Below are 18,993 nucleotides of genomic sequence, written 5' to 3' on the forward strand. Positions count from 1 at the left end.
GGTCCATTACAGTACTAGAACTAGGACAGGCTCTGGTCCATTACAGTACTAGAACTAGGACAGGCTCAGGTCCATTACAGTACTAGAACTAGGACAGCCTCTTGTCCTCTACAGTACTAGAACTAGGACAGGTTCTGGTCCATTACAGTAAAAGAACTAGGACAGGTTATGGTCCACTACAGTACTAGAACTAGGACAGGTTATGGTCCATTACAGTAATAGAACTAGGACAGGCTCTGGTCCACTACAGTACTAGAACTAGGAAAGGTTCTGGTCCATTACAGTACTAGAACTAGGACAGGTCCTGGTCCACTACAGTACTAGAACTAGGACAGGTTCTGGTCCACTACAGTAATAGAACTAGGACAGGTTCTGGTCCATTACAGTACTAGAACTAGGACAGGTTTTGGTCCATTAAAGAAATAGAACTCGGACAGGCTCTGGTACATTACAGTACTAGAACTAGGACAGGTTCTGGTCCATTACAGTAATAGAACTAGGACAGGCTCTGGCCCATTACAGTAATATAACTAGGACAGGTTCTGGTCCATTACAGTACTAGAACTAGGACAGGCTCTGTTCCACTACAGTAATAGAACTAGGACAGGCTCTGGTCCATTACAGTACTAGAACTAGGACAGGCTCTGGTCCATTACAGCACTAGAACTAGGACAGGCTCTGGTCCGTTGCAGTAATAGAACTAGGACAGGTTCTGGTCCATTACATTAATAGAACTAGGACATGTTAAGGTCCATTGCAGTACTAGAACTAGGACAGGCTCTGGTCCACTACAGTACTAGAGCTAGGACAGGCACTGGTCTATTACAGTACTAAAACTAGGACAGGCTCTGGTCCATTACAGTACTAGAACTAGGACAGGCTCTGGTCCATTACAGTACTAGGGCTAGGACAGGCTCTGGTCCATTACAGTACTAGAACAAGGACAGGCTCTGGTCCACTACAGTATTAGAACTAGGACAGGTTCTGGTCCATTACAGTAATAGAACTAGGACAGGTTATGGTCCACGACAGTAATAGAACTAGGACAGGCTCTGGTCCACTACAGTACTAGAACTAGGACAGGTTCTGGTCCACTACAGTACTAGAACTAGGACAGGTTATGGTCCACTACAGTAATAGAACTAGGACAGGTTGTGGTCCATTAAAGTACTAGAACTAGGACAGGTTATGGTCCATTACAGTAAGAGAACTAGGACAGGCTCTGGCCCATTACAGTACTAGAACTAGGACAGGCTCTGGTCCATTACAGTAATAGAACTAGGACAGGCTCTGGTCCACTACAGTACTAGAACTAGGACAGGTTCTGGTCCATTACAGTACTAGAACTCGGACAAGCTCTGGTCCACTACAGTACTAGAACTAGGACAGGTTATGGTCCACTACAGTACTAGAACTAGGACAGGCTCTGGTCCATTACAGTACTAGAACTAGGACAGCCTCTGGTCCTCTACAGAACTAGAACTAGGACAGGTTCTGGTCCATTACAGTAATAGAACTAGGACAGGTTCTGGTCCACTACAGTAATAGAACTTGGACAGGCTCTGGTCCACTACAGTACTAAATCTAGGACAGGATCTGGTCCACTACAGTACTAGAACTAGGACAGGTTATGGTCCACTACAGTAATATAACTAGGACAGGTTCTGGTCCATTACAGTACTAGAACTAGGACAGGTTTTGGTCCATTACAGTAATAGAACTAGGACAGTCTCTGGTACATTACAGTACTAGAACTAGGACAGGTTCTGGTCCACTACAGTACTAGAACTAGGACATGTTGTGGTCCACTACAGTAATAGAACTAGGACAGGCTCTGGCCCATTACAGTACTAGAACTAGGACAGGCTCTGGTCCATTACAGTACTAGAACTAGGACAGGCTCTGGTCCACTATAGTATTAGAACTAGGACAGGTTCTGGCCCATTACAGTACTATAACTAGGACAGGCTCTGGTCCATTACAGTAATAGAACTATGACAGGTTCTGGTCCACTACAGTACTAGAACTAGGACAGGCTCTGGTCCACTACAGTACTAGAACTAGGACAGGCTCTGGTCCATTACAGTACTAGAACTAGGACAGGCTCTCGTCCACTACAGTACTAGAACTAGGACAGGCTCTGGTCCACTACAGTACTAGAACTAGGACAGGTTCTGGTCCATTACAGTAATAGAACTAGGACAGGCTCTGGCCCATTACATTACTAGAACTAGGACAGGTTCTGGTCCATTACAGTACTAGAACTAGGACAGGTTCTGGTCCATTACAGTAATATAACTAGGATAGGTTATGGTCCATTACAGTACTAGAACTAGGACCGGTTCTGGTCCATTACAGTACTAGAACTAGGACAGGCTCTGGTCCACTACAGTAATATAACTAGGACAGGCTATGGCCCATTACAGTACTAGAACTAGGACAGGCTCTGGTCCATTACAGTAATAGAACTAGGACAGGTTCTGGTCCACTACAGTACTAGAGCTAGGACAGGCTCTGGTCCACTACTGTACTAGAACTAGGACAGGCTCTGGTCCATTACAGTACTAGAACTAGGACAGGCTCTGGTCCACTACAGTACTAGAACTAGGACAGGTTCTGGTCCATTACAGTAATAGAACTAGGACAGGCTCTGGCCCATTACAGTACTAGAACTAGGACAGGTTCTGGTCCATTACAGTAATATAACTAGGATAGGTTATGGTCCATTACAGTACTAGAACTAGGACAGGCTCTGGTCCACTACAGTAATATAATTAGGACAGGCTCTGGCCCATTACAGTACTAGAACTAGGACAGGCTCTGGTCCACTACAGTACTAGAACTAGGACAGGCTCTGGTCCACTACAGTACTAGAACTAGGACAGGCTCTGGTCCATTACAGTACTAGAACTAGGACAGGCTCTGGTCCACTACAGTACTAGAACTAGGACAGGTTCTGGTCCACTACAGTACTAGAACTAGGACAGGCTCTGGTCCATTACAGTACTAGAACTAGGACAGGCTCTGGTCCACTACAGTACTAGAACTAGGACAGGTTCTGGTCCATTACAGTACTAGAATCAGGACAGGTTCTGGTCCATTACTAGATACTAGAACTCTCTCTGTCCTTGTCAAAGTTGCTGAGACTTGCTGATATTTCGGTTCATTCCCAAAATAGCACCCTATTTCTTATATGCAGATGACTACTTTTGACTATGGGCCCTGGTCAAACGTAGAGCACAATATAGGGAATAGGGTTCCATTAGGGATATGCCCTTACAGAATGAGTCAGAACCCACTGGGAACAGAAGTCAATTCAATGTATATTTCTTGGTGGTTCAACGTAATTTCACTGAAATGACAGCGTGCCCAGTGAGAAGCCACAAATGACGTTGATTTTCTGTAAACTGCAGCAGCAACCATTCAAATGTTTCCGCTGATAAGTTATCTCATTTAGATAGGTCAGTGTTATTATTGGAGTGTGTTAGCATAATCTGTTTACAACATCACAAACTATTTTTACAAAAATAGTTTTAATATAGGCTTTTCAAATGAAGAGCAAAGAAGGGCTTCTGTCCGTGTTCATTAGGCTACAACTTAGCTTATGTGTACAATTTATTTCAACTCATGAATTTACAAATTTACAATTTAGTTTATAATTCTTTAGAGTCTAAAACGTTTGGGGGGGACCCTTTAGTTATATTAAAAATATATCAAAACATGATTTGATAAAATATTGATTTTGGCCTTTACTACGAAAACCCATAGAAACGCATTGAATAACACATTCATAAGTGGCAAAAAGGACAGTCAAACAATAAATAATAAGAAACAAGGTTTTGAAGTGTCTGTCCTAAATCGAGGAGAAATAAAAAAAAAAAAACATCTGTAAATATATTAAATGACATTGTACACATTTTAACTGTTTTTTGGGCGGTGGGCACAAACAAATGAATGTCCCAAGCAAGGCTTCCACCTCAACGATTGGCCCCGCAGTGTGTCAGTCATACGGATATTCTAGCCAATCGTCTGACCGGAAAAGTTCAACAGACGTTGCGGAAGACAGAAACATGCTATTGGAAGTTAGCTAGCTAGCCAGGATGATAACGTAGCTAGCTGTAATATCTCAGCACATTGAGGAAGCAAATTCATTTATTGTCATGGACACACTTCGGAAAGCAGGACGAGGCAGCACAACATGTGTTTTCATTGCGTTAGTTGTGGCGACGTGTCTTGAAACGATTCGTGCTTTCGGCCATAACCAAGACAGCGAATTCACGTTTATCTTACCAGCCGGAAGAACCGAATGCTTCTTCCAAACGGCTGCGAAGAACGTTACCATGGAGGTGGAGTATCAGGTAAACTAACTAGTTGCTTAGCTGTCTAGTGTGTGCATTGGCCAGCAACAAAAGATCGCAACACAGAAGTAGCAGGCTTGAAACGTTAGCTAATGTAAACACGATACAGTCCCAGAAAGGCTAGTTGTGACAATGATGCTATTCTCAGTTCTCCTCCTGAGATGGCTAACTACAGTAGCAAGCTAGTCGCGCCAGATAACGTTATCTAGCTAGTTAAGGAGATAGCCACAGCAGCAAGCTATCTGGTTGTGCACTTAAGCATGTATGCTGTGTAGGACACTTGCCCCAGGCTACGCTTGCCGTACAAGCAATGATGCTGTTTTGCAGTGGTTTCTCCATCTATAACCTAACTTTTCGTATGATGCAGGTGAACCATATAGCTATAACCAAATTGTATCTTTCTCCCAGAGGAGAAAGAAAGGAACGGGAAAGTGCGATACCTAGTCAGTTGTGCAACGGAATGTCTTCCGCATGTAACCCAACCCCTCTGAATCAGAGAGGTGCGGGGGGTTGCCTTAATCGACCTCCACGTCTTCTGCGCCCGGGGAACAGTGGGTTAACTCCTGAGAGGGGTACATTTGCTCGTTAAATACTGTTTTATGAATGTGTCTCTCTGCATCTCTCGTCTTCCACTCTGCAGAGATTTAGCCAGTGTAAGTGTTACAAATACACCCTACCCAGTGATGTAAATACATCATTATAAACTGGGTGGTTTGAGCCCTGACTGCTGATTGGCTGACAACCGTGGTATATCAGACCGTATACCATGGGTATGACAAACGTTGTTTTTGCTGTTATAACTACGTTGGTAATCAGTTTAATAATAGCAGTAAGGCACCTCGGGGGGTTTGTGGTATATGGCCGTTATACCACGGCTGTGTCCAGGCACTCTGCGCTGCGTTGTGCCTAAGAACAGCCCTTAGCTGTGGTATATTGGCCATATACCACACCTCCTTGGGCCTTATTGCTTCATTCTACCACTTCACCTACATCTTGACACAAACTGCTGTAACAACTCTCTCATTTAGGTCATATCTATCAATATGTGTCTTCGTTCTATAGCCTATCTGTCCCAGTCCATCCACAGAGGGTAGCTAGCCTGATCCCAGATCGGTTTGTGCTATTGCCTACTCAAGCATGACCATTCCACAAGGACTTGGCAAGAGAGCAGGAACAGAGTGGCCCCCCAGGCTACAGGGTAGCTCCAAGACTAGAGATATATATATATAAGTGCACACTTCAGAGGAGTAGAGATTATTGGGACGCAGGCAGCTCTAGTCTGTTTGTTCAGTGGGAGAGTCCCTGTAGTGTAGTTCACAGGCAGCTTGGCACCTATTCAACTCAACCGTGTGTCAAATCAAATCAAAATCAAATGTTATTGGTCACATACACATGGTTAGCAGATGTTAATGCGAGTGTAGCGAAATGCTTGTGCTTCTAGTTCCGACCATGCAGTAATATCTAACAAGTAATATAATCTAACAATTTCACAACAACTACCTTATACACACAAGTGTAAAGGAATGAATAAGAATATGTACATAAAAATATATAAATGAGTGATGCCTGAATGAGTCTAGGGTGTCAGGTAGGGTGGAGGTGATATGGTCCTTGACTAGTCTCTCAAAGCACTTCATGATGTGTGTGTGTGCTGTGTAACCCTCTCAGGCAGTGTGTGTTGTGTAACCCTCTCAGGCAGTGTGTGTGTTGTGTAACACCTCTCAGGCAGTGTGTGTGTGTAACACCTCTCAGGCAGTGTGTGTGTGTGTGTGTGTGTGTTGTGTAACACCTCTCAGGCAGTGTGTGTGTGTGTTGTGTAACCCCTCTCAGGTAGTGTGTGTTGTGTAACACCTCTCAGGCAGTGTGTGTGTGTTGTGTAACATCTCTCAGGCAGTGTGTGTGTGTTGTGTAACATCTCTCAGGCAGTGTGTGTTGTGTAACATCTCTCAGGCAGTGTGTGTGTGTGTGTGTGTGTGTTGTGTAACATCTCTCAGGCAGTGTGTGTGTGTGTGTGTGTTGTGTAACCCCTCTCAGGCAGTGTGTGTGTGTGTGTTGTGTAACACCTCTCAGGCAGTGTGTGTGTGTTGTGTAACCCTCTCAGGCAGTGTGTGTGTGTGTGTGTGAGTGTGTGTGTGTGTGTTGTGTAACCCTCTCAGGCAGTGTGTGTGTGTGTGTGTTGATGTGTAACACCTCTCAGGCAGTGTGTGTGTGTTGTGTAACCCTCTCAGGCAGTGTGTGTGTGTGTGTGTGTGTATGTGTGAGTGTGTGTGTGTGTTGATGTGTAACCCTCTCAGGCAGTGTGTGTGTTGTGTAACCCTCTCAGGCTGTGTGTGTGTTGTGTAACCACTCTCAGGCAGTGTGTGTGTGTTGATGTGTAACCCATCTCAGGCAGTGTGTGTGTGTGTGTTGATGTGTAACCCTATCAGGCAGTGTGTGTGTTGTGTAACCCTCTCAGGCAGTGTGTGTGTGTTGATGTGTAACCCCCTCAGGCAGTGTGTGTGTTATGTAACCCCTCTCAGGCAGTGTGTGTGTTGTGTAACCCCTCTCAGGCAGTGTGTGTGTGTGTGTGTGTGTGTGTGTGTTCAGCACTAGTGAAGGACTGAATGTTATGACATACAACCTTGTCCTGTAACGTCAGACTGTTCATGTATAGATGGGTTTTATGTGCCAGTAAGATTGACATATCTAGATGAACAGCCATGTTTGTGTTTTGTTTTCCTTGTTTAATGGCGTGTGTGTGTGTGTGTGAGTGAGCGTGTCCATCTGATTTCAGTTGCGGTACAGAGAAACAGTTTACAGAGAACCTAGTTCCTCCACTATGGTGTAGAGATTAGGCCTATGTGGTAGGGAATAGGGATGCAGATGAGCCCCTATGTAGTGTACTACCTGTGACCAAGAGCCCCTATGTAGTGTACTACATGTGACCAGAGCCCCTATGTAGTGTACTACCTGTGACCAGAGCCCCTATGTAGTGTACTACCTGTGACCAGAGCCCCTATGTAGTGTACTACCTGTGACCAGAGCCCCTATGTAGTGTACTACCTGTGACCAGAGCCCCTATGTAGTGTACTACCTGTGACCAGAGCCCCTATGTAGTGTACTACCTGTGACCAAGAGCCCCTATGTAGTGTACTACCTGTGACCAAGAGCCCCTATGTAGTGTACTACCTGTGACCAGAGCCCCTATGTAGTGTACTACCTGTGACCAGAGCCCCTATGTAGTGTACTACCTGTGACCAAGAGCCCCTATGTAGTGTACTACCTGTGACCAGAGCCCCTATGTAGTGTACTACCTGTGACCAGAGCCCCTATGTAGTGTACTACCTGTGACCAGAGCCCCTATGTAGTGTACTACCTGTGACCAGAGCCCCTATGTAGTGTACCACCTGTGACCAGAGCCCCTATGTAGTGTACCACCTGTGACCAGAGCCCCTATGTAGTGTACCACCTGTGACCAGAGCCCCTATGTAGTGTACCACCTGTGACCAGAGCCCCTATGTAGTGTACCACCTGTGACCAGAGCCCCTATGTAGTGTACCACCTGTGACCAGAGCCCCTATGTAGTGTACCACCTGTGACCAGAGCCCCTATGTAGTGTACCACCTGTGACCAGAGCCCCTATGTAGTGTACCACCTGTGACCAGAGCCCCTATGTAGTGTACCACCTGTGACCAGAGCCCCTATGTAGTGTACCACCTGTGACCAGAGCCCCTATGTAGTGTACCACCTGTGACCAGAGCCCCTATGTAGTGTACCACCTGTGACCAGAGCCCCTATGTAGTGTACCACCTGTGACCAGAGCCCCTATGTAGTGTACCACCTGTGACCAGAGCCCCTATGTAGTGTACCACCTGTGACCAGAGCCCCTATGTAGTGTACTACCTGTGACCAGAGCCCCTATGTAGTGTACCACCTGTGACCAGAGCCCCTATGCAGTGTACCACCTGTGACCAGAGCCCCTATGTAGTGTACCACCTGTGACCAAGAGCCCCTATGTAGTGTACCACCTGTGACCAGAGCCCCTATGTAGTGTACCACCTGTGACCAAGAGCCCCTATGTAGTGTACCACCTGTGACCAGAGCCCCTATGTAGTGTACCACCTGTGACCAAGAGCCCCTATGTAGTGTACCACCTGTGACCAGAGCCCCTATGTAGTGTACCACCTGTGACCAGAGCCCCTATGTAGTGTACCACCTGTGACCAGAGCCCCTATGTAGTGTACTACCTGTGACCAGAGCCCCTATGTAGTGTACCACCTGTGACCAGAGCCCCTATGTAGTGTACTACCTGTGACCAGAGCCCCTATGGCTTCTCAGGAGAATGGAGGTACAGAATGTTCAGATAGAAATGTGTTGAACAGAAACTATCGTCTGTCAGAGAGAATAGGGGATCCTGTCAGCTCTATTTACTCTATTTCTACCTGCACCATTCAGAGGGGTTCACGTCACTGAGTACACATCCTGTTTTACTCAGGTAACATTATCACACACATCCTGTTTCATATCCTAGCTCTCTGACGTGCAGTGTGACTCATATCTATGGCTGTTGTAAAAGTACCTTTCTGATTGTGTGTGTGTGTGTTCCTCTCTCCAGGTGATAGCCGGTGCAGGTATGGATGTAGATTTCACCGTTCTCTCTCCTCACGGGTTCCAGCTCATCTCTGAGTTCCGCCGCTCAGACGGAGTCCACATGTCAGTACCGCTGCCTCTCATTGGTCCATTCTACTCACACAACATGTCTTCCGTGATGTCACAGTTCAACCTGTGTCTTTGGACCTCGCTCTCTCCCCTTCCCTTTCTTTTTGGTTTGCTGTTGGCTTTGTGACCACATCTCTGATTGGTTGCTTTCTCTGTGTCAGCGCCTCTGATTGGTTGTTTTGTTCTAGGGTGGAACCTACGGAGGAAGGAGACTACCAGATCTGTTTTGACAACAGCTTCAGCCGCTTCTCTGAGAAGATGGTCTTCTTTGAGGTTTATTTGTATTAATATATCTTTATTAATTGGTTGATTTGATTTACTGTAAGTCGCTCTGGATAAAAGCATCTGCTATCTTAATCAAATGTAAATAGAGATACTATAAAGTGTGTGTGTAAAAATGCAGGTCATCATCGAGGGACAGCCGGGCGACGTGGGAGGGGATGACGAGTGGGCGGGGCTTGGAGAGCCTGAGAGCCTATTGGAGTACAAGCTGGAGGACATTAGGGTGAGTAGGCTATTGGATGGATGACCATGTGTTCAACACATTCACTGTAACGGAAGAGAGAAAAAACTGAACGTACACACTACCTTTCCTCTTTTCAAACTCCCCCTCTCTCTCTTCCTCTCTTCACCATCACCCTCTCCTTCCCCCCCCTCTCCTGTCCCTTCCTCTCTCCCCCCCTCCCCACCCTTCCTCTCTCTCCCCCCTCCCCACCCTCCTCTCTCTCCCCCCCTCCCCACCCTCCTCTCTCTCCCCCCCTCCCCACCATCCTCTCTCTCCCCCCTCCCCACCCTCCTCTCTCCCCCCCTCCCCACCCTCCTCTCTCCCCCCTCCCCACCCTCCTCTCTCTCCCCCCCACCCTCCTCTCTCTCCCCCCTCCCCACCCTCCTCTCTCCCTCTCCCCACCCTCCCCTCTCCCCTCCCCACCCTCCTCTCTCTCTCTCCCCTCCCCACTCTCTCCCCCTCCCCACCCTCCTCTCTCTCCCCCCCTCCCCCCTCCAGGAGTCCATAGACTCAGTACACCGTCGGTTAGAGAGAAGTCGTCAGATGCAGACGGTACTGAGAGCGTTTGAGGCCAGGGACCGTAACCTGCTAGAAGACAACCTGTGGAGAGTCTCCTTCTGGTCCTGTACCAGTCTCATTGTAATGCTGGGGGTGGCACTAACTCAGGTAACACAGCCACACACTAGGACAACTTGTGGAGGGTCTTCTGGTCCTGTACCAGTCTCATTGTAATGCTGGGGGTGGCACTAACTCAGGTAACACAGCCACACACTAGGACAACTTGTGGAGGGTCTTCTGGTCCTGTACCAGTCTCATTGTAATGCTGGGGGTCACACTAACTCAGGTAACACAGCCACACACCAGGACAACTTGTGGAGGGTCTTCTGGTCCTGTACCAGTCTCATTGTAATGCTGGGGGTCGCACTAACTCAGGTAACACAGCCACACACCAGGACAACTTGTGGAGAGTCTTCTGGTCCTGTACCAGTCTCATTGTAATGCTGGGGGTCGCACTAACTCAGGTAACACAGCCACACACTAGGACAACTTGTGGAGAGTCTCCTTCTGGTCCTGTACCAGTCTCATTGTAATGCTGGGGGTGGCACTAACTCAGGTAACACAGCCACACACCAGGACAACTTGTGGAGGGTCTTCTGGTCCTGTACCAGTCTCCTAGTTACAGACCTGCCAACCTGCACAACATTTCAGGTCTAAGTATGCTGGTACGAAAAACGACCCTAAAATATGCAGAAAGATGCTTCTAGTTGGCACATTGAGGTTTTTGACTCAACCGCTTGAAGTTGGGCCAATCAGAGGACTCTGGCGAGGAGGAAATCTCTAGCTCCCAGCTTGATCTCAGAAACAGCAGTAGACGTGAGTTTATTGACTAGCAAGGAAACACCTGTTGTGTTGCAGTAGGTCAGCGGCGTCGTAGGTCAGCGGCGTCGTAGGTCAGCGGCGCGGTAGGTCACTGCGTGATTGAAAACAGACATGGCATATTTAAAAAAAAAATCCTACTGAGGAGCAGCCAATTACCAAGCACCCATAACGTCAATAGCAGGGGTATTCAACTCTGAACCTACGAGGTCCGGAGCCGGCTGGGTTTCTGTTCTGATCATTAACTACACCCACCTGGTGTCCCAGGTCTAAACCCGTCCCTGATTAGAGGGGAACAATGAAACAATGCAGTGGAACTGGCTAAGAGGTCCAGAGTTGAGTTTGATTTGATTTGTCCTTTATTTAACTAGGCAAGTCAATTAAGAAGAAATTCTTATTTACAATGACGGTCTACCAAGAGGCAAAAGGCCTCCTGTGGAGACGTGGGCTGTGGCTAAAAATAAAAATATAGGACAAAACACATCACGACAAGAGAGACACCACAACACTACATAAAGAGAGACCGTAGACAACAACATAGCAAGGCAGCAACACATGACAACACAGCATGGTAGAATCAACATGGTAGGAGAACAAAACATGGTGCAAACATTATTGGGCACAGACAACGGCAAGAAGGTAGAGACAACAATACATCAATCGAAGCAGCCACAACTGTCAGTAAGAGTGTCCGTGATTGAGTCTTTGAATAAAGATGGGTCTATAGTCTACCATTCCTATAGAGGGTCTTCTGCCAACACCATTATTGGGCTAAAGGTGCGTTTGATTTGAGCAGTGGGGTGGGGTCTTCTGCCAACACCATTATGGGCTAAAAGGTGCGTTTGATTTGAGCAGTGTGGGGTCTTCTGCCAACGCCATTATTGGGCTAAAAGGTGCGTTTGATTTGAGCAGTGGGGGGGTCTTCTGCCAACACCATTATTGGGCTAAAAGGTGCGTTTGATTTGAGCAGTGGGGGGGTCGTCTGCCAACACCATTATTGGGCTAAAAGTTGTTTGATTTGAGCAGTGGGGGGGTCGTCTGCCAACATCATTATTGGGCTAAAAGGTGCGTTTGATTTGAGCAGTGGGGGGGTCTTCTGCCAACATCATTATGGGCTAAAAGGTGTGTTTGATTTGAGCAGTGTGGGGGTCTTCTGCCAACATCATTATTGGGCTAAAAGGTGCGTTTGATTTGAGCAGTGTGGGGGTGGCGCGCGTCGTCGTGTGGGCCGGGGGGACCGTCACCGCAAGTGGTTCTCATTAAAATGATTCAAGGTTGGCAGGTCTGTAGTTATGATGGGGGTCGCACTCGCACAGATTTTACACACACACACACACACTAGGACAACCTGTAGACACACTAGTAATCAGTCACTCAGGTAACATTATCTCAGTGTCTAACTGTCCGTTCCTCCTCTCTCAGGTCTATACCGTCCGCAGACTGTTTGACGATAAGAGGCGTGTCTGTACATAAAGACACGCCCACTCCGCCACCTCACAGCCAATCAGGGTTAAGGTGGGAAGAGAAGAGAGGAAGGAAGACGAGGAAGCAGAGGAGGATACAGAAGAGTAAATATCCTGTATCACGAATTGCACCCTATTCCCTATCTAGAGTGTATCTCTGGTCAGAAGTTTTAATTAAACATTTTTAATTGAACCTTTATTTAACTAGGCAAGCCAGTTAAGATTTACCTAGGGGCAGAACGACAGATTTGTACCTTGTCAGCTCGGGGATTCGATCCAGCAACCTTTCGGTTACTGGCTCAACGCTCTAACCACTAGGCTACCAGCCGCGCCTAGTAGTGCACTTTCTAGGGAATAGGGTGCTATTTGGGACACTGCCGTACAACTTTGCCATCTGGGCTCAACACAGTGCCTTTTACTCCCTGGGTAGTGTCCATTAGACACAGAACTAGACAACAGTTAGAAGTGACGGAGGTCCTGCCTCAATTTGTCCAATAAGAATGTTCACTTTTGCGTTCCCGGAAAAAAATTTCCGACCTGTTTGTGCTTATTGAACGCAGCTCTGGGATATTATCCACAAAGTGTCCCAAGAGTTGGAGTGCTGATCTAGGATCAGGTCCCAACCTGTCCATGTAATCTGATTCATTATGATCTAAAGGGCCAAACTGATCTGAGAGACTTCATGTTCATTAATTTTTTAGTTTTGGATCATCCCATAGAAATAGAATCACTAGAATGAGAGACTCATCGTTTGTAGATCAGTGGGTCAAGGGGCGGACTGGCATTTCGGGCAAATACCAGATGGGCTGGTCCATTTTTAGCCCAGTGGCCCTGTCTCAATTAGCATTTTGTAAAAAATGATATAATATAATTTTTACAAAATTATAATTTCTATATCTAATAATGCGTGCGTCATGGGAAAAAATGGATCAGTGTGTTAGAAATTCCGGAGCTGATTTATGGTCCCAGTCTGCCCCTGAGTCAGTCAGTCATCATTTACCCACAATGCATCAAGGATGTGATCCGCTCAAAAGTGCACGTTGGGTTTAAATCTCTAGTAATTGAATTTCAATGGATCCTCCTATTTTACCAGAACAAGCCCCACCCAACCCCTAATATCCTTCTCCTCTCATTGGTCCATGTCTTTGTGACCTGTTGTGGGTAGCCAATCACCTTTTTTTGGTGTTACTGAGTTTTATGTGCCAGTAAGATTCTATGCTGATATCTAGATGAACAGGTATGTTTGTGGGTGTTTTTCCGTGTGTGTGGGTGGATGGGTGGGTGTGTGGGTGTATGTGTGAGCGTGTCCATCTAACTTCAGTTGTGGTATAGGGGACAGAAACAGTTTACAGAGAACCTAGTTTACAGTTGATCCTAAAGCTTTCGCTACGTCCCAATCCTCCACCCTTCCCCCCCATACTTGCCTTGCACACTCTCAGTCATGGGTTTAATGGTTGAAACTCCCTCCAGCCAATGACTACACCATTCCAATGCTTTTTAAAACCATAACATAAAGTGTACGAGTGCAGACTTTGGGAGATGGGTGGAGAATTTGGAGGCAACCTGTGATTGTAACTAAGAAGGGAGTGGTACTTTGAGCATTCTTAACCATGTTGCCATGGCAGCCAGTGATTTTAATGTTGTTTTTTACACAATAAAAGACAGAACATTTGATTTGAGGAATGGTGTACTTGTTCTTTTATTGTGTAGGACCAGGACCTGGAGTCGTATCCACAAAACACCTCAGAGTAGGAGTGCTGATCCGGGATCTGTCCCTATAATCTGATTCATTATGACCTAACAGGCAAAACTGATTCTAGATCAGAACTCCTATTCTGAGATGCTTTGTGCTTACGGTCCCAGGATGAATGGTACTGATTGCAGTGGACAGCTGTTGCCCTCTAGTGGCCTACTGACATCATGACAAACATACAGACCACAGTATACCCTATGAAACATGTCATTTTCCACGAAGTAGCCTTGTAGTTTTAACTTTTGTAGGCTTTTTGAATGGCCTTCAGCGCAAATACCACATAAAAGGCATCTAGCAGAAGTAAATTCATCGACAAATAAAATCGTATATATTTAATTTGATATATAATCGTCAAGCCCACTCAAAAGATTAGGGGACATGACCCTGAAGTTAGACGTAGGATGATGAACTGGACAGCTAACCGTGTGGCTTTCATAGGTAATTTACTCATTCAGAGAGAGGGGGAGGGAGGGAGAGAGGAGATTGATTGATTTAGACTTTATTAGGATCTCCAAGGGAAGTGGGAGGAGTCTGGAAGCGACAAAGAGAGAGGTCGTTGAGCAGTGAAAGAGGGAAGGAAAAGAGAGAGATGGAGGGATACTAAACTAAAACAAGCAGCAGGTAGGCATCCCACAATCCTTCAGGATAATACAGGAAAATGAAATGTGTTTGACATCCACTAAGTCACAAGGTGTGTGTTAACCTGCAGCTTGTCTTCAGGGAAAACCAGAGACACGTGAGGAGAAACATAAACAGTCTCTCACACATCTAACAGCACAACACCCTGAAAACACTAGAAGACAAGCTAAATCTACATCGCCCCCTGTGGCCAGGAGTGACATGACAGGCTCTAAGTTCTCTGGGGGGGGGGGGGGGGTGTACCATGCAGTGTAGTACCTTATTGGTGCGCTACCCTGGGGCCTAGGTTAGCATGGTAGCATTAAAGGCTAGCTCCATAGCGTCCCCATGTGGACTGGACTAGCATGACAGGGCATTACAGGCTCCATGCAGCGAGGTACCTTATTGGTGCACTGTCGCACGGCGTTGAGGAGCTAACGTCTTACTGGTTGTCCTAGTGGAAATCAAAAGCCAATGAAGTGTTACATTCCAAATATTTGATTTTAGTTTGGGAGGGAATTTAAGATGGATAATGTACTATCAAATGAACATATCAATGAATGTTGTAATGAAATGTTGACCTCTAGAGGACAAATGATCAATAAGTCTCTGAAAAGTGGGAAGGTACTCATGGAATGTGTTCTGGTGCAATGAATCTTACTGTTGTAAATTACAATGTGTCAATGTTATTGCCTCCCTACTCAGATAAACTATATTAATAATACACACAGATGCATCAATACAATTCTCAACTGAAGCATGGCTCTGCAGTCTTGTGTGTGTGTTTATACTGACTGCAGTAGGGCCTTGGTCTTGTGTGTGTGTGTTTATATACTGACTGCAGTAGGGCCTTGGTCTTGTGTGTGTGTGTGTGTGTTTAAATACTGACTGCAGTAGGGCCTTGGTCTTGCGTGTTGGGTCGTCTGGTTTAAAGTTCTTGTATTCCTCCACCTCTTTCTCCAGAGATAGAAGCTGGCTCTGGAGTTTACTACGTAACCCTGGCAACGTGTCCCGTATGTGGTTGGTCAGTTGCTGGAGGGAGAGAGTGTGTGTGTGTGTGTGTGTGTGTGTATATACGTTTGTTCGTGTATCTGTCAAATCAAATTGTATTTGTCACATGCTTGGTAAACAACAGGTGTAGACTAACAGTGAAATGCTGAGAGAAACACATAGAGAAATAATAGAATGCTAATCTGACATCTGGAATTGTTTTAATGTCATACCATGGATCATTTAGCTTTTTGATTTAGAATTTTAGGACCCTTTAGGTAGATGAAGAAAATATAGAATTTGTCTTTTACTACTATAGTCCATAGAAATGCATTGAATAACACATTCATAAATGGCCAAACAGACAGTAAAAAAATAAATCAGAAGGAATAAGGTTTTGAAGTGTCTGTCCAATATCTAGGACACAAAAGAAAGCTCAGGAAATACATAGATATTTTTTGGACACACATTTAACCCCTTTTTTTGTGTGTGTGGGGCACAAAACTACTTCCGTACATTTTTTTAGAACTGATAACTGGATCACGTTCAGACAAGTCCTGTGACACGTGTGGGGGTCCTAGAGCAAAACAGAGTCTCATCTTTCCTTAGAGTGGTCATTTGAGTGGTAGTTTGTTGGCCTAACCCAGGGCTGCCCCAACCCTCTTCCTGGAGATCTACTGTCCTGTAGGTTTTCAGTCCAACCCTCTTCCTGGAGATCTACCGTCCTGTAGGTTTTCAGTCCAACCCTCTTCTTGGAGATCTACTGTCCTGTGGGTTTTCAGTCCAACCCTCTTCCTGGAGATCTACAGTCCTGTAGGTTTTCAGTCCAACCCTCTTCCTGGAGATCTACAGTCCTGTAGGTTTTCAGCCCAACCCTCTTCCTGGAGATCTATAGTCCTGTAGGTTTTCAGTCCAACCCTCTTCCTGGAGATCTACAGTCCTGTGGGTTTTCAGTCCAACCCTCTTCCTGGAGATCTACTGTCCTGTAGGTTTTCAGTCCAACCCTCTTCCTGGAGATCTACAGTCCTGTAGGTTTTCAGTCCAACCCTCTTCCTGGAGATCTACAGTCCTGTAGGTTTTCAGTCCAACCCTCTTCCTGGAGATCTACAGTCCTGTAGGTTTTCAGCCCAACCCTCTTCCTGGAGATCTATAGTCCTGTAGGTTTTCAGTCCAACCCTCTTCCTGGAGATCTACTGTCCTGTGGGTTTTCAGTCCAACCCTCTTCCTGGAGATCTACTGTCCTGTAGGTTTTCAGTCCAACCCTCTTCCTGGAGATCTACAGTCCTGTAGGTTTTCAGTCCAACCCTCTTCCTGGAGATCTACAGTCCTGTAGGTTTTCAGTCCAACCCTCTTCCTGGAGATCTACAGTCCTGTAGGTTTTCAGTCCAACCCTCTTCCTGGAGATCTACCGTCCTGTAGGTTTTCAGTCCAACCCTCTTCCTGGAGATCTACCGTCCTGTAGGTTTTCAGTCCAACCCTCTTCCTGGAGATCTACAGTCCTGTAGGTTTTCAGTCCAACCCTCTTCCTGGAGATCTACCGTCCTGTAGGTTTTCAGTCCAACCCTCTACCTGGAGATCTACTGTCCTGTAGGTTTTCAGTCCAACCCTCTTCCTGGAGATCTACAGTCCTGTAGGTTTTCAGCCCAACCCTCTTCCTGGAGATCTATAGTCCTGTAGGTTTTCAGTCCAACCCTCTTCCTGGAGATCTACAGTCCTGTAGGTTTTCAGTCCAACCCTCTTCCTGGAGATCTACTGTCCTGTAGGTTTTCAGTCCAACCCTCTTCCTGGAGATCTACCGTCCTGTAGGTTTTCAGTCCAACCCTCTTCCTGGAGATCTACAGTCCTGTAGGTTTTCAGTCCAACCCTCTTCCTGGAGATCTACCGTCCTGTAGGTTTTCAGTCCAACCCTCTACCTGGAGATCTACTGTCCTGTGGGTTTTCAGTCCGGGCAAAATGTAAAGGCAATGGTATTCAGGCAAAACCTCACGAAAGGCATCTGGCAGAAGTAAATTAATAGACAATCACAAATATAATTAGATATTTAACTTCAAAAATAAGCACGTTTCCACGAATTGGATAATATAATTGTCTAGCCCATAACAAAGGATTAGGGGACATGACCCTGAAGTTAGACGTAGGATGATGTCACTTTACAGTTTTTCTCAATTGCTAAACACCATTTCTGACACCTTGCTCCATTTCCTGAAAACATTAAACATCATCTTCAAGCACTATTTACGTAACCTCTGACTCCTCTCGCAAAATGAAACATTCGCCTCAAAACAGTTTTACCTGTGCTCAAAATCAAACACTGCTCTCAAATCATAAACAAAGTGATCAAAATGATATACACTCTCAAGCAGTCAGTAAACAATACACCGAAAAATAGAAAACACATTGTTCAAAACATACAATTCTCAGGGAGAAGTACATTTTTAATCTAAAAATATATTCATATTTTTCCGTCATTGTCTATTGATGAACGAAAACATGTTCTATTATAGTAGCTCAAAATTGATCAGAAATTACTACTCTGTTTTGCTCTTTGCAATTTTGTTTTTTGTTTTTTGTTCTTCCTCCTCCTTGTACCCCTATTTATACAGTACTGTACCCTGCACCTCACACACTTGTCCTTTGTCTCTGTGATACTGTAATTCTTCTTCTTTGTTGATACGAACCTGCAACCAGTCAAAATCTATTGAGCAGTCAGTACTGTTAATAAATGGAAAGCACAATGTTCAGGGCCATACAATTTGTCCATTGTACAGTATACAGCATACAATGCACTGTACAACAGGGACAAAAAAGGGACAAAAATCAAAGGAGTAAACGTGATCAATGTGCTTCTTCTTGTCTTTGGGCTGGGTCAGGCCAGAGCACTTCGTCGACATCACAAGCAATATTGTCCCTCCTGAGGCAACGGGGGAAGAAGCCTCTTGTGTGCCGTATCCAGCCCTGACATGATTCCTCACCTATATCACCACAGGCTAAATCCATGGCTTGCAGCAGATTTACTCTGGTGTAGGGTTGTCTATCATACACTTTCCATCTCCAAGAGGAGAAAAACTCCTCAATCGGATTCAGGAAAGGCGAGTATGGAGGGAGGTATAAGTTCATAAACTGCCCATCGATGTTAAACCCTTCCCTTACCTGAGCAGCTCAGTGGAAACTGACATTGTCCCACACTATCACATAGGTGGGGATGGGATTCTCATTTAGCTCTTGACCCTG

At 45.8% G+C, this 18,993-nt stretch overlaps 2 protein-coding genes across 4 annotated transcripts in view; one reads left to right on the forward strand and one right to left on the reverse strand.

Annotated features, from left to right (window-relative positions):
• The window catches only part of LOC115147765 (dynamin-2-like), a 55,510-nt gene extending 39,724 nt beyond the window's left edge, over window positions 1–15,786 (reverse strand). Inside the window, exon 1 of the mRNA XM_029690058.1 lies at window positions 15,662–15,786. The gene's annotated coding sequence lies outside the window, so the exon portion shown is untranslated. The remainder of the gene's footprint in view (window positions 1–15,661) is intronic.
• On the forward strand, window positions 4,025–14,080 carry LOC115147767 (transmembrane emp24 domain-containing protein 1). 3 transcript variants are annotated; one of them, XM_029690062.1, is made up of 7 exons: window positions 4,025–4,358; window positions 8,953–9,050; window positions 9,245–9,329; window positions 9,460–9,561; window positions 10,060–10,181; window positions 10,630–10,675; window positions 12,361–14,080. In XM_029690062.1, exons 1-7 carry the CDS (start codon window positions 4,161–4,163, stop codon window positions 12,409–12,411), a joined length of 702 nt encoding a protein of 233 aa, XP_029545922.1. In that variant the 5' UTR covers window positions 4,025–4,160; the 3' UTR covers window positions 12,412–14,080. The 3 variants fall into 3 exon arrangements, 2 of the variants coding, with proteins under 2 accessions (XP_029545922.1, XP_029545921.1); XR_003866498.1 differs by lacking the exon at window positions 10,630–10,675 and having other exon boundaries at window positions 10,060–10,583; XM_029690061.1 differs by lacking the exon at window positions 10,630–10,675 and having other exon boundaries at window positions 4,027–4,358; window positions 10,060–10,227.
• Window positions 15,787–18,993: the final 3,207 nt, after the last annotated feature.

Source organism: Salmo trutta, chromosome 14 (assembly GCF_901001165.1).
Source record: "Salmo trutta chromosome 14, fSalTru1.1, whole genome shotgun sequence".
Taxonomy (NCBI): Eukaryota; Metazoa; Chordata; class Actinopteri; order Salmoniformes; family Salmonidae; genus Salmo; species Salmo trutta.

Coding starts and splice junctions, on each gene's coding strand:
- LOC115147767 (XM_029690062.1), top strand. CDS start 4,161: ATGGACACACTTCGGAAAGCAGGACGAGGCAGCACAACATGTGTTTTC. Junction 9,562..10,059: donor ACAAGCTGGAGGACATTAGG/GTGAGTAGGCTA, acceptor TCCCCCCTCCAG/GAGTCCATAGACTCAGTACA. Junction 10,676..12,360: donor TGGGGGTGGCACTAACTCAG/GTAACACAGCCA, acceptor CTCCTCTCTCAG/GTCTATACCGTCCGCAGACT.